This window comes from Rhinolophus hipposideros (genome assembly GCF_964194185.1).
Source record: "Rhinolophus hipposideros genome assembly, chromosome: 9".
NCBI classification, from domain to species: domain Eukaryota; kingdom Metazoa; phylum Chordata; class Mammalia; order Chiroptera; family Rhinolophidae; genus Rhinolophus; species Rhinolophus hipposideros.
The window spans coordinates 36,603,557-36,616,869 of NC_138055.1; the positions used below are offsets into that span (position 1 = coordinate 36,603,557).

Sequence of the window (13,313 nt, forward strand, 5' to 3'; positions counted from 1 at the left end):
TTGCCATGACCAGAGGTACTACACTGATAAACTGAGGACATAATGGTTAGTTTTGATTAGGGGGAAGGCAAACAACCTCATTCATTGCTCATTTCTTTATTAATCTATATTTCAATCCATGTCAGCTTCTGTGCCATAATGGCAGAGTAGAGTAGTAACAGAAACCAGGTAGCCCACAAAGCTGAAAATATTTACTATCTGGCCCTTTCAAGAAAATATTTGCTGACAGGTGGTCTTGAGAATCAGAAGAGAGGAGTCGTTAATGATGCTACCAGGGGGCTGCTTCAAACTACACACTACTAGAAGTGTCACACAGGGAGACACAATGATAACTTGCCCACCAAAGTACCCCAAAACAGGGAGTCAATTGGCACCTCAGTTCCGATGAATGTAGGACGAATATATAGACTAGCAGATGTTGAATATGGCACCCATTCTTGATCCAATTTCACAAGCTGTTGAATACACTTTAAAAGCTCTTCCTTGTCAAATCCCTGAAGGAATGAAAAACATAATGAATAATGGAATTTTCTTTCATTGTAGCAATAGAAAAGAATGCTCATGAAAACTTTAGACTGTTAAAAAAGTAATAATAAAACCAAACAAGAATTTTTTTCTGTGATTTTCCCCCCCAAATTATGATGGGTCAATGGACTGTCTATATGGGGAAAATGAAAAATTGGATCCCTATCTCTTATCACACCCAAATATCAACTATAGTTGGATTATACACTAAATGTGACTAAATATTAACACTTACAAAAAAATATATAAATATCACTATCACCTTATGATAGAAAAGAAATCTGTAGAAAGCTATCTCATGATCATGGATGGAAAATAAGAGACATAATGCACAAATCATAAAGGAATAGAAGGGTAAAATTTGACTTTAAAACTTAAGGACTTCTGTTCTTCAAAAGATGTAAGAAGCAGCAAACTGGGTGGAGTTATTTGTAACATAACCAACAAAGGATTGTAACTGGAATATGTTAAGATATCCTAAAAATTAGTAAGAAAGAGACAGATAACCCAATCAGAAAATGGGCAAAAGCTAAGAGCAGTTTGTTTCTAAAGAGAAAAAGATTTTCATTTGCTGAATTGGCACCAGTTTGTAAAATAAGTAGTTTCTACTCACTTGGCAGGACAGAGAAACATTTTCAGAGATGCGATGGGTTATCCAAGATATTATAGATATGAAATCAGAAACATGCATTTGAATAGAGCTCATGACATTAGGATTTGGCTATTAAAACACTAATTTGTAATAGCAGTCATGGTGTAGTAATATTACAATCATATAGGACATATCATCACCATGTATCACCTACTTGGGTCTCTGGTACTGCTGTCTAGAGATAAGATTTAGTGGGACGAGAACCTGACTAGGAATTTTAAAACGCATCCAATTTCTTGCGCTGTTTCTTTATTCTGTGTGACTTTAGCTAAGCAATTCATTTAACCTCTTTGGGCTTGGGTTTTCCCCTCTGTGTATGAGGGTGCTACTAAAATTTACAATATATACCTCTTGACAATGGCTGTTACGATTAAACAGATGAAGAATGTAAAACCACATAACACAGTTTGTAGCAGAGTTGATGTCCGATAAATATTACTTCCCTATTTTTCTGTCCCCATTTTAAAGTTTTCCCCAGTGATCTGTCTGTAATGGTAGAAGAGTGAAACTGGGGCCCATTCCAAAAAATGTACCTTAGTTAACTTTCTACTTCCATATTCTGGCCTCTGAAGGAGGTGAGTGAAAAGCGGGTTACAACAACAGGGAGAGAAAGAAACTGGCTAAAAAGAAGTAGTTACTTGGGTTAAGCTGTTCCCAGGCTTCTTTAATGCACAGCTAGAGCTAGGTTCTGGAAGGTTTGGTACTCAGAAAACATAAAAGAAGGAAAAGATGTCTTTCATTTCAGAAAGGCAGCCTGGTCATATCTCAGGGAATGGAAATCATATGTCACCTTTGCCTTGACGTGAGTCTTAGCAACTAAATCTAATACACCTTATAACGAATTCTGTTCCATAACAATGTTATGGCCAGGGTCCAATTGCCATGAAAAACCATTTTGTGATCTTTTTCCTTTTAAAGAAAACTTGAGATAAAATATCTATGAATTAAGCGTATACTTGCTAGTGTCTAAACCAGTTAGGCAAAATATTCCCAAAATACCTGTGCGACATGTTTGATGCTATAATTTCATACGGCCTTTAATTTTATGTGTTAGTTTGAGGCATATTTTTATTTCTTATCCTTCTATCTCCCACATACACCGTAGTCCCACACAGACATGCAAAGAAATAAGTTGTGGAATTGCCAAATGGTATTGGTTACTTCCCTAAAGTAAATCAGAAATAACTTCAGTGTTCCTATAGCTGGCACTGAATATCTATGTATGCAGAAATTATTTCTTGGGTGGTAAGCTCACAGTGAACCATGACGTCAAGAGAAACACAAAAGAAAGTCTTAAATGTACATACCGGCAAAGTTGCCCTCACAGCAGATCGGTACATCCTGTCCATGTTGAGGTTTGGCCGAAAGAGTCGAATTTTATTATCCACCCCTCGAAATGCCTTCATTCCTTCGAATAACTGAAGATAAAAAAGAAATAAACCTTAGAGGTTAACTAAACGAAAACAACCCCTATGTTCAAAAAACTGCCTTCTCCCTAAGTTGTTCATCATCTCCTTCATCATATAAAGCTGTGGACACAGACCTCAACCAGAGAGTCCCCAAATCTAGAGAAGCCAACAGTCAACAGACTGGGTAGAGTAACTGGGACAAAAAGAAGTCCTTTTATTACTAAACTTTGGTGGGTTATCCTGTTCAGAGTTATCCTGCGCTTCACAGAAGCGACACTGCCAAGTAACACATTAATGGAAGTTGGAAGAAAGCATCACCAATCACATTACATGGGCTAACTGCCTAGACAATGGAGGCAGAAATCAAAGGCCCTGGGGTACCCCACAAAATACCCATGTATCTTTTCATTTAATCTGGCTCATTCAAATTCTAGACCGTAGATAAGCTATATGTGACCAGAGCTGGTTCAGTCCCCAAAGTCATAGGAACCAAGCAGGTCAAGACTATAAGCTGTTAAGGCTATGCCAGCTTCTCAGAGTGCTATCCCAGACAAATCACTGCACAGGGATTTGAAAAGACTGGGAAGTAGGTACGTACTGACAAATACAGAGAAAAGGGAAAAGTCAGTAATTTTAGTAGGGAATTTTAACACAGGTTCTCTAAGTAAGCAACAGAACAAACAGACTAAATTCCATAAAGATACGTGAGGTTTGACAAACGAATCTACTGGACATACAGAACCCTGCACACACCTCCTGCAGAATGCATGTTCTTTTCACATGCTTTCCACTGAAAGATACTCCAGAAATCAATACCAGAAATACAACTGGAAAATATCCACATGTTGGAAAAGAAGAAACCCATAACTAAATAAAGTATGAGTTAAAGAAGAAAAATAATAGAAATTAGAAAATACGTTGAATCGAATGATAACGAAAAGCGAGACCATGAAGAAGCTTATATATAGCCTTAAAGCTTACATAAGAAGAGAGACATAAATCATGCATAATAGCACAAAAGCACAAAATTCAATGTTATAAGTACAAATATGAGTAATTTATTAAATATACTAGGAGTAAAGCATCAGTTAAAAGATACGTTTGTCAGATTGGACTCAGCTGATAACATCTGGGAAAAAAATCTGATAAACAAAATGATATAGAGAGCAACATATAATACAAATACTTTCTAAAATAGAGCTGGTAGGTGTATCTGGTATATAAATAAGTCCTGGAGCCCTAATGCACAGCCTAATTATTATAAACAACAATACTGTACTATAAACTTCAAAGTTGCCAATAAACTAGGTCTTGTTCCCACCACAACAAAGAAATGGTAATTATGTGACATGACAGTGGTGTTAGCTAAGGCTACAGTGGTAATCATACTGCAACATATAAACATATCAAATCCACACATTGTACACCTTAAACTTATGGAATGTTATGTCAATTACGTCTCAGAAAAAATGCTGGTGGGTTATATTACTAAATACAAAACAAAATAGACTTTAGGGCAAAAAGCGTAATTGGCATGAAAGTAACTTCATAAGATCCCATTTTATTTCACAGTTTGAAAATTATACGCACTTGATGTAGGTTCAAATAGATGTAAAGGTTATATGATAATATTGAGTAGATGCAAAATATAGATGCAAAATCCACAAAAGGATAGCACAGCATGACTAATTTGGATTTATCCCAGGAACAGAGGTTGGTTTCACATTAGAAAATCAATTAATAAGATTCATTATAGTAATAATTTATGTGAGAAAAACTATGATCATCTCATCAGACGTAGTAAATGCATCTGATAAAAATCGAACATTCATTTATTATTTAATTATCATTTATTATTATTTAAAACTTTCCTAAATAATTAAGAAAAAAAGGGAACTTCCTTAAGTGACAAAGAATATCTACAATAAACTTTGAGTAATAGTACTTAACTTTGAGGATTAATACTTAACAGCAAAATTTAAAGCTTGATTTTTCAGATTAGGAACATCATAAATTACCTATTGTAACTACTTTAATTCAACACTAGGCAGCCAGTATAAGGCAAGAATAATGAAATAAAAAGCATTAGGTTTAGAGAAGAAATTTAAAAAAGCTCTCATAGATTATGAAACACAGAGAAGACTAAATATGCAGAAAATCCAAAAAACTGACATAATCTCTTGAAATTATTTGTTTCGGCAAGGTAGCCCGATGTAAAATTATACTTCCCTAACAGCAGCAGTTTAAAAAAACAACATTATTTACAATAGAATTAAAAAAAAAATACTTAGGTGATGGGGAAAAATCTAAAAAAGAAGTGAAAAATGTGTAAGGAAAATATAAAATTTTCCCAAGTGATCAAAGACCTAACCAAATGTAGAAAGCAATCTCATGATCATGGATGGAAGGACTTAATATGCTAAAGATACAATTCTTCCCAAATTGATTTATATATTCAGTGCAATCCAAATGAAAGTCGTGTCAGGGCATTTTATTTACGTATTTATTTTTAACAAGCCTAATTCCAAAAGCTGATGGCCTTGAGCTGAATCTGAAAGTCATATGGGAAAGCAAATGACAAAGAATATCCCAGGCACTACTGAAGAGCAAAATAGAAAGACTTGTCCTAGCATACATCAAGACTCATTATAATGATTTGGAAATTAAGACAGTGTGGCATTTGTGCAGGTAGACAAGGAAAACACTGAAACAGAATAGAGGTCCAGATAGACAAGACAAGAAAACAAAAATGGAGATCCTGAAGCAAACCCATGGGTATATGACAGGTGCCATGACACAGGAGAGGGAAAAGAACAGTCTTTTCAAATGGTGCTGGGACAACTAGCATCTTTAAACAAGATACAAAGGTACTACACATAAAGCAGAGATTGGTAAATTCAAGTTTTAAAAACTTAACTGTATTTCTTGTCATCAAACAATTACATAGAGAGGAAGAAAAAATGTGGCAGAAGATATTTAAAACACATGTCACCAACAAGAGGACCCCTTCTCAATCATTAGAAGATCAGAGAAGAGAAATGACTTGTAAAATATTAAAAGTACAGGCTCTTCAATTGCTACTTTTCTTACCAACTGTCCTTCCTATTTGCTCTAAATGATTATTTATTGACACTATAGAAAACTCAAGATTATCTTAAAAATTAGTTCTTAAGACTTACCTGTAATGCAACTGTCTATAGGAAAAGTCTTAAAGACATTTATGATTTCCTTAAGTAAATATGATAAAGTCCATACAGCCTCAAAGCTATTTTAGCAGGGGGAGCTACTTAGTGCCCACAAGGAAGAACAAACATGTTACCATCCTTATTTTTCTGTACTTACCTCCACTGCATAGTGCAAAGCAGACGAGCCAGGATGCAATGACAAGTTTTGAAGAGCCTTGATGTGTGGTTTCTCCCATCCAAACTCTGAGGACCACTCGACTGTTAACATGTGATCCGTGAAAACAGTTCCAAAAACCAGAGTATTTGGGTCTGGTTTTTCCTTCAAAACGGTGGCTGGTGTGATTATTAGATCTTTAGCCTGGGGAAGAAAAATCAGCACCATTAAAGAAGAGTAACGGAACATCTAAAGGTAAACAGGCAGGTAAAATTATTTAAGTCATTGGCCATTAAAAAGTGAAATCACGTGACTCTTTATTTTTAGCCCCACAATTTATTTATCTTATAACTGGAACTTTGTACCTTTGACCACCTTCACCCATTTCTCCTGTCCCTTATCCCACCTTGACTTTTAAAGGTTGGCAACTAACTCAGAAATTTAACAACACAGTGGGAGCCAAACAAATCATGCCTGCATTCAATATTTGTTTGAAATCTCAGCAATGTATACTGCCAAGTAAACATCAGAACCAAAAACCAAAATGCAATATTTAGAAACAGGGGGGAAAAATAGCAGATGAGGTAAAATGATACAAAAAGGAGAATACATCTTTTCTTCGTTCCTTTCATAGGGTTGACGTTGAGCACTTTGGAAAGGAGGGGTGTCTCCTGTAATAAATACAGCAACACCAACAATAACTTGTCAAACTTAAATGAATGTCATTAAGAACTGAACCCCTTGGTGATGGTTATACTTCAACCCTCCCCCTCAAAGAATTCTTGGAATAAGCCTTAAATCTCCTGGGGTGCACTGTAGAAATGAGCAGAGCAAAGGAACTGTTTTCTTCTTTGAAACAGAAAAGTAAAAAATGAACACTAACATATTAATCCTCTGTTCTGTGTTAAAGAAACAGTGAACAAAGGAGCTCTTATTGAAAGAAAGATAAATAAGAGTAATAGGAAACAACCTCATGCACAGCATGTCACCAACAGTCCACATAACCATTACAAATGACCAAACACATAAGCATAAAAATCTCAGACAGTTATCGCTAACTCTATACCAGCCATAGAAGGCTGACAAAAACCACAAGCAAGGGAGGTCTTTGACCAGTTATAAAACAGTTTTAAGTGGGCACAGAATCACCCTGTTAACAGGTTGTATGGAAAGCCAAGCTCTACTTATTTCAGTACACAAAAGGATTCATTCGCCTACCCCCAAAATCAAATACAGAACTTCACTTTATATCATTGGCTCTTATCATTATTTTTTGAATGATCTAATTACTTCTGATTAATTCAGTCATACAGCTGCCTTAGTCATTTGATATATTATGAATGATAATCAGATTTATTTTTAGAATAATATTCGAGCTAAAAATGTATTCTAAAACAAGCAGAAAGGTCATGTTACAAATCTAAAATGGAACACAACATTTCCTCCAAAACTTGGACCCTATTCCCAATATTCATATTACTTTCTACTTCTTTATTTCTTAACCTTTAACTTATTTAATAGGAGTAATGCATGTTTATTATTTTATTTAAAAATTTGACTGTAAAGAAGGGAAGAAAAATTTAAAGAATAAAATCCCCAACTACTACCCTGGCCACCACATTCCCACTTCCCAGAGATGGCATCCATTAACAAAATCATTGTGTATTTTTCCCTACATTTTCTTTGCATCTGACCTTTCAAGGTCATTTAGCATTCTCACAACCCTTGGCTTCCCATATCAGTCACTGAACTGAAACACTTGTTCTTTCAAGTATCTCTTTAATAAGTCTGATTCCTCCATTTCTACTACCCCCTCAGTAACAAATATTCTTTTTTTTTTTTAATTTTTTTTTAATTAATTAATTTATTTATTAGTTTCAGGTATACAAAACAAGGTAATACTTAGACGTTCATCATTTATATCCCTCATACTGTGAACCCCCCTCCCCCCATCCACTATTCCTCCGACCTCACACTGAACCATCACATTATATATATAAAATTATAGTTGGCATTCATTAATGTTTAGCTTCTGATGTACAATGCCATGATCAGGTATCCACAGTATCCCTGAGGTGGTCTCCCAAATAGGACGCATGTCCATCGGATACCCAACAAAATCTTTACAACATTATAGAATACCTTCCCCAAATTAATTTTCAAAAAAAAAACCCTGAGGCCATCTTGTGGTTACCAGCTGCTTCCAAATCCCTTCACCTTTCCCCTTATCCCCAACCCCCTCCCACACACCCATCTAACCACTCTCGGTTTTTTCTCTGCGTCCCCAAAACTGTCTCTGATTAGTTCATTCACATAGTCTTTTCTTTAGATTCCATATATAAGTGAGATCATATGGTACTTGTCTTTCTCTTTCTGACTTATTTCACTTAACATAATGTTCTCTAGATCCATCCATGTTGCTGCAAATGATAAGATTTCTTTCTTCTTTATGGCTGCGTAATACTCCATTGTATAAATGTACCACAGCTTCTTAATCCAGTCATCTACCGATGGGCATTTTAGTTGTTTCCATATCTTGGCTATTGTGTAAAGTGCTGCAATAAACATAGGAGTGCATACAGATTTTTGAATTGGAGTTTTGGATTTCTCCGGGTAGATGCCTAGGAGTGGAATTACTGGATCATAGGGTAGTTCCATTTTCAGATTCCTGAGATACCTCCATACTGTTTTCCATAGTGGCTGCACTAATCTGCAGTCCCACCAACAGTGCACTAGCGTTCCCTTTTCTCCACATCCGCGCCAGCATTTGTTGTTTGTTGATTTATTGATAATAGCCATTTTGACTGGAGAGTAACAAATATTCTTAATCTTTTCCCTATAATCCCTCATGAACATAATTACACACATGACCAGGACCTTCAATGTCCAGGAACAGCTAAATGGCTACAGATTCAAGTCCAAATATTTTAGCCCCAAAATCAAGGATCCCGAGTATGGCACCAATTTCCTTTTTCAATTCTACCTCTCACTAATGTTCTGCACATGGCTTTTCCTTATTGTTGACCAATACATTCAGCTGCAAGTAAATAAAAACTCATAGGAGTTGGTTTTCTCACATCAGAAATCTGAAGGAACCAGACCTGGCACTACTGCATAATGTCAAGGTTCTGTGATTTTCTTGGCCTTCTCCTCAAGGTCAAAAAAAGGAAGAAAGAAAAAAGGCTGCTGATGCTGTCGCTTCAGTTTTAATGATCTAATGAATGTCCAAAAAAAAAGGGTGGGCAGTACAGTACCAGACATATCTGTTCCCTTTGATCACAAAAGCACAATTTTCTCAGAAATTCCCTTATGCCTTGTTGGTTAGAAATCTGTCACATGGATCTGTCTAGCTGCAAGGGACGCTAGGAATACAAGTTTGTCATCCAGGGCTGGTCAGTAGACTACAAACAGACTCAGGATTCTGCTAACAAGGAACATGGGTGAGGCTGTACACATTTGGGGCACACATTAGCCCAGTGCCTGAAAATGACCCAGTCGTTACAGATTCTTGTGTCCATGCCTTTGTCTAACATGGAAAGAGAGGTGAAAGGGCCCAAACTTGGCTACACACCCATGCTCATCTCTTTTTCTCTCTGCCACTTCCACCACTTGTAGCACTGGACATGAGGTGCCTCCAGTTTATTCCAACTCTTCTTTCTTCCTCCAGCAGTAAGCATGGAAACTGTAGCACCCCATTTAGCTCAGTAATCTGCTGTTACATCCTCAGCTTTCAACCTCCTAGCGCTTGGCTTCACTTACTGCTCTTACAACCCCATTTGGAGAGAACTCACCATCCAAAATGCTTGATTTGACTCTATAAAATCTTTTTAATTGATATAAACAGTTGGGAAATAGGAGTCATTTTTCTTTATTGTGTTGCTCTGTCATTTAGCTCAGTAACTATTACAGATATCACTTTTGTCCAGTTAATTCTGTTCTAAACTTCACTAAACTTGGATTAATCTTCATTGTTTGGGATATTGATATACTATCCCAAATAAATTGACTACTACAATTTTTATTAAAAAAAAAAAACAAAAGCTTATACCTACTATATTTCATAAAAGACCTTTTTGTTGGTGTTATAACCCCTTAAAGAATCACCTTTAAGAAATGATCATGACCCAGTATATAATTTTTACTTTTCTGAATACTCTCCTTAAAATACCTCTGGACCATCCATACTGACCCACTGGCCCAGGGAGAGCAAGTTAGTTAACGGTAAAGCAGAGATAAGATGTTTTTATGCTCAACTTAGTGCTCTTGTAATAGTAACTTGCTAATACTAGTTAAGTTTCTGGAAATTAAAAAAAAAAAAAATGATTATGTTACCAGGGACTAGTTCTGTTTTAGTAAACCACTACATCTTTTTGTCAGACATGCAATTTTTTAATGATGTGATTAGCAAGCCTCTAACTTTCTGATTTGTACATAAGTACTGCCCTATATGTAGTTTTTCAAAGTAATGAAGTAGTGGGTGGCTTCAGAAATTCATCAAGACCTCCAAGTGTTCTTTATTTGAAAAAAATTCCTGCAAATCTGGAAACTAAAACTAACTGGTTTCGATCTAAGCTCAAAGAGAAATTACCTAAGAATACTAAATCTAAACAAAGGTGATACAGTTGAATGGAGTTCAAAAGTAAACAAACTGTTAACTAAAGGTGTATGATTAGTTTTGAGTATGTATGAAACGCAGTTCTAAGGGGGAAAAAATCATTGGCATAAAAGAAACAAATTTTATCAACGATTTTTATCAGTGTTCTTCAAAAACTAATTTCTTTTTCTATATTTCCTTTCCACAGATGGATTAAAAATTAACTATTTGTAAAATGATACTTTCTCCTGCATAATTAATCTGCCTCTTTGTGATGTTCCCTGTTCTCTGATGACTTCAGGATGTTTCAGACCACATGCTTATGAAAGAATTTGGAAGGCCACAATGACTGGACTGTGAAATGACAAGAAATATTAACTCAAACAGAGCATACTAAAAAACAACAATTTCCTAACTCAGGATGTGTGGTTGGGTAACTATTCACTCTGAAACGGGGAGAGCCATAGCAAGCTACTAAGACCTGGTCAAAGACTATCTCTGTGTTACAGTTGTAGCAGAAATTGCATAACTTTGTTCTACAATATGTGCATTTTTTTTTAACTCTACTTGGAAAGCATTAGGTGCTATGTTCATTATCTTTTAGAGACACCCTTAAAATTTAATAAGGAAGTACGAGGAGCAGAATTACAGAATTTGGAGTGTCACATTCTGTGGGGATCTGTAAACGGGGAATGAGGAGAAATAGATGGCTGATCTCTTTGAAACAAAGAAGACTCTAGGGTCCAGAAAGGGATCCCCCAGTAATAAGGTATCTCATTGCTGGGCCTTGTTGGAAAACTGCATTTTCACTGTAAAATGACCATATCAAAATGGAGGATGGGACGCAATATGAAAACTATCCATAAGAGACCCAAAAGGCAATTTAAAAGTTATAAATGGAGTAAATCAAAAACAAGAAAACTATGTCAAAAGCAAAGATGGTCCACCATTCTTCACCCCCAAATTACAATTTCATTTGCCTCATCACATATGCATTATGACTACAACCACCATTACAACTCATGTTTAGACAAGCAAAACAAGAGTGTAGAATGTCAATACGACGCCCCTAACTAAAATCTAATACACAGAAAACTAAATTAACAAAGAAAGAGATTATTTACATATGAATTCTTTACTTTGCAAAAAAATTATTCTACGTATAGAAGTCTAAAGGTGTTTTGGGAGAAACTGTATTTATCTGTGCCCTTTGAAGAATTTACTTACTGTATTAAGATAACTCTATTATCAAGTAGGAGTCCCTTTTAAGGACCCATATCTCAATATCTAAGTCCCCAAAATGTATTAGAGCTTAGTCTTCATAGACTAGCAAAGTATATTGGCTACAGAGGATATTATCCTTGAAAGGAGCAGGAAAAATATGGACAAAATAATTTACAAACTTATTTTAATAAGGAAATTACTATATTCCATTATGTTTTGGTTTTTAAAACACCAAGAGCAGAGACCTTATCTTGAATATATCTTTGGATTCCCAATGCCTAGCACAGGCCCTGTACATAGTAAGAGCTGGGTGTGTGTATAAAATTGAAGAATCAAGTTTCACTCTGTCTCTGAACCCTGCCAAAATGTGAGATCATTAGGACACTCTGTGCTATGGACGACAATTGACAGTGACTGAAACAGGCAGCAGGAGAGCAGAAGAGGAATAAAATGAAGCAAAAAACGTCCATGGTTGGGCTGGGAGAGTACAACAAGGTGTTGATAATGAATTATAGAGAAAAAGAATACACCCTACATTTGTATTTTTATGATTTTCAAAGGACTTTTACAAGGTTCTTTCTCATTTGCTCCTCACTATTCCTCTGTGAGCTATGCGATTTAATATATAAACCCCAGTATTCAGAGGGAAAAGAAGAAAATATGACAGTTCTATTGTAAAATGTTAGGTGCTGATTAAAGAGAAAAATCATGAGTTTAACTTTTTCTGCAAGTGGAATGAGGGTTATGGTTATACTTAACTTACACAGTCAGATAAACCTTTAGGTGAATATTCAAGATCACTTTCCAAGAAAAGTTTACGATTCATGAAATCATATAAGCAATTAACTGCCAGGTAATTTTAGATGTGATGAATGCACAACTGCTCCCCGCATTACTTCTCCCCTAAGAGTGGAGTTTAAAATGCATGGCAGTATATATAACTACTGTATAACCTACATACACAGTGAAAATTGCTCCAAATCCCAATCCAAAGGAATGCATTTATTCAGTTGAATTGCTGTTTCACTTCATCTCTGGCAAATAACTTACCTTAAAAGTTCCCATCACCTCTTTCGAGCCTGCTTCTCCGGTACATTCGGCGGCGCATCCATTATTGCAGTCCTTGAAGAAGAATTAAATCCATTAAGTAAAACCAGGTGGACAACTGGGGCCTGGGGTAATCAATATCACTCACCATGACAACGTGTGCTCCGCTCAGGTACCCAAGCAAACAGGAAAAGGAGGATGGAGCACCCAGGCACCGGCCCCAAATGAGAGCGTCCTGAGAGCCGCCCTTCACTTCCCACCCTGCCAGAGGTCGGGGCTGTGTTTTGTCCTCCACCGCTGGCTTAGGGCACACTGCTTAAAGTCCAGGTTCGCGCTACAGAGCCACAGTTCACCAGCTAAGAACAAGAAGCTAATCGTCTCCCTTATATCCGAGTAAATCCTCTAGACTAGGGTTTTAAGCCATTTGTACAAAAACCCCCTGGGCGCGCTCAGCCTCGTGGTCTTGTCAGTCACTGGCGCACAATAGCAAGCCTGGAAAAGGGATGGGGACGAGAGTGAACCA

At 36.4% G+C, this 13,313-nt stretch overlaps 1 protein-coding gene across 6 annotated transcripts in view; it reads right to left on the bottom strand.

Annotated features, from left to right (window-relative positions):
• BCAT1 (branched chain amino acid transaminase 1) overlaps nt 1-13,313 on the bottom strand; it is a 79,259-nt gene that overhangs the window by 33,990 nt on the left and 31,956 nt on the right. For all 6 annotated transcript variants that reach the window (XM_081060433.1, XM_081060432.1, XM_081060430.1 and 3 more), the window contains exons 2-5: nt 12,794-12,865; nt 5,929-6,129; nt 2,485-2,595; nt 375-494 (exon numbers count right to left, since the gene is read on the bottom strand). In XM_081060433.1, coding sequence (XP_080916559.1) covers nt 375-494; nt 2,485-2,595; nt 5,929-6,129; nt 12,794-12,865 — 504 coding nt within the window. The remainder of the gene's footprint in view (nt 1-374; nt 495-2,484; nt 2,596-5,928; nt 6,130-12,793; nt 12,866-13,313) is intronic.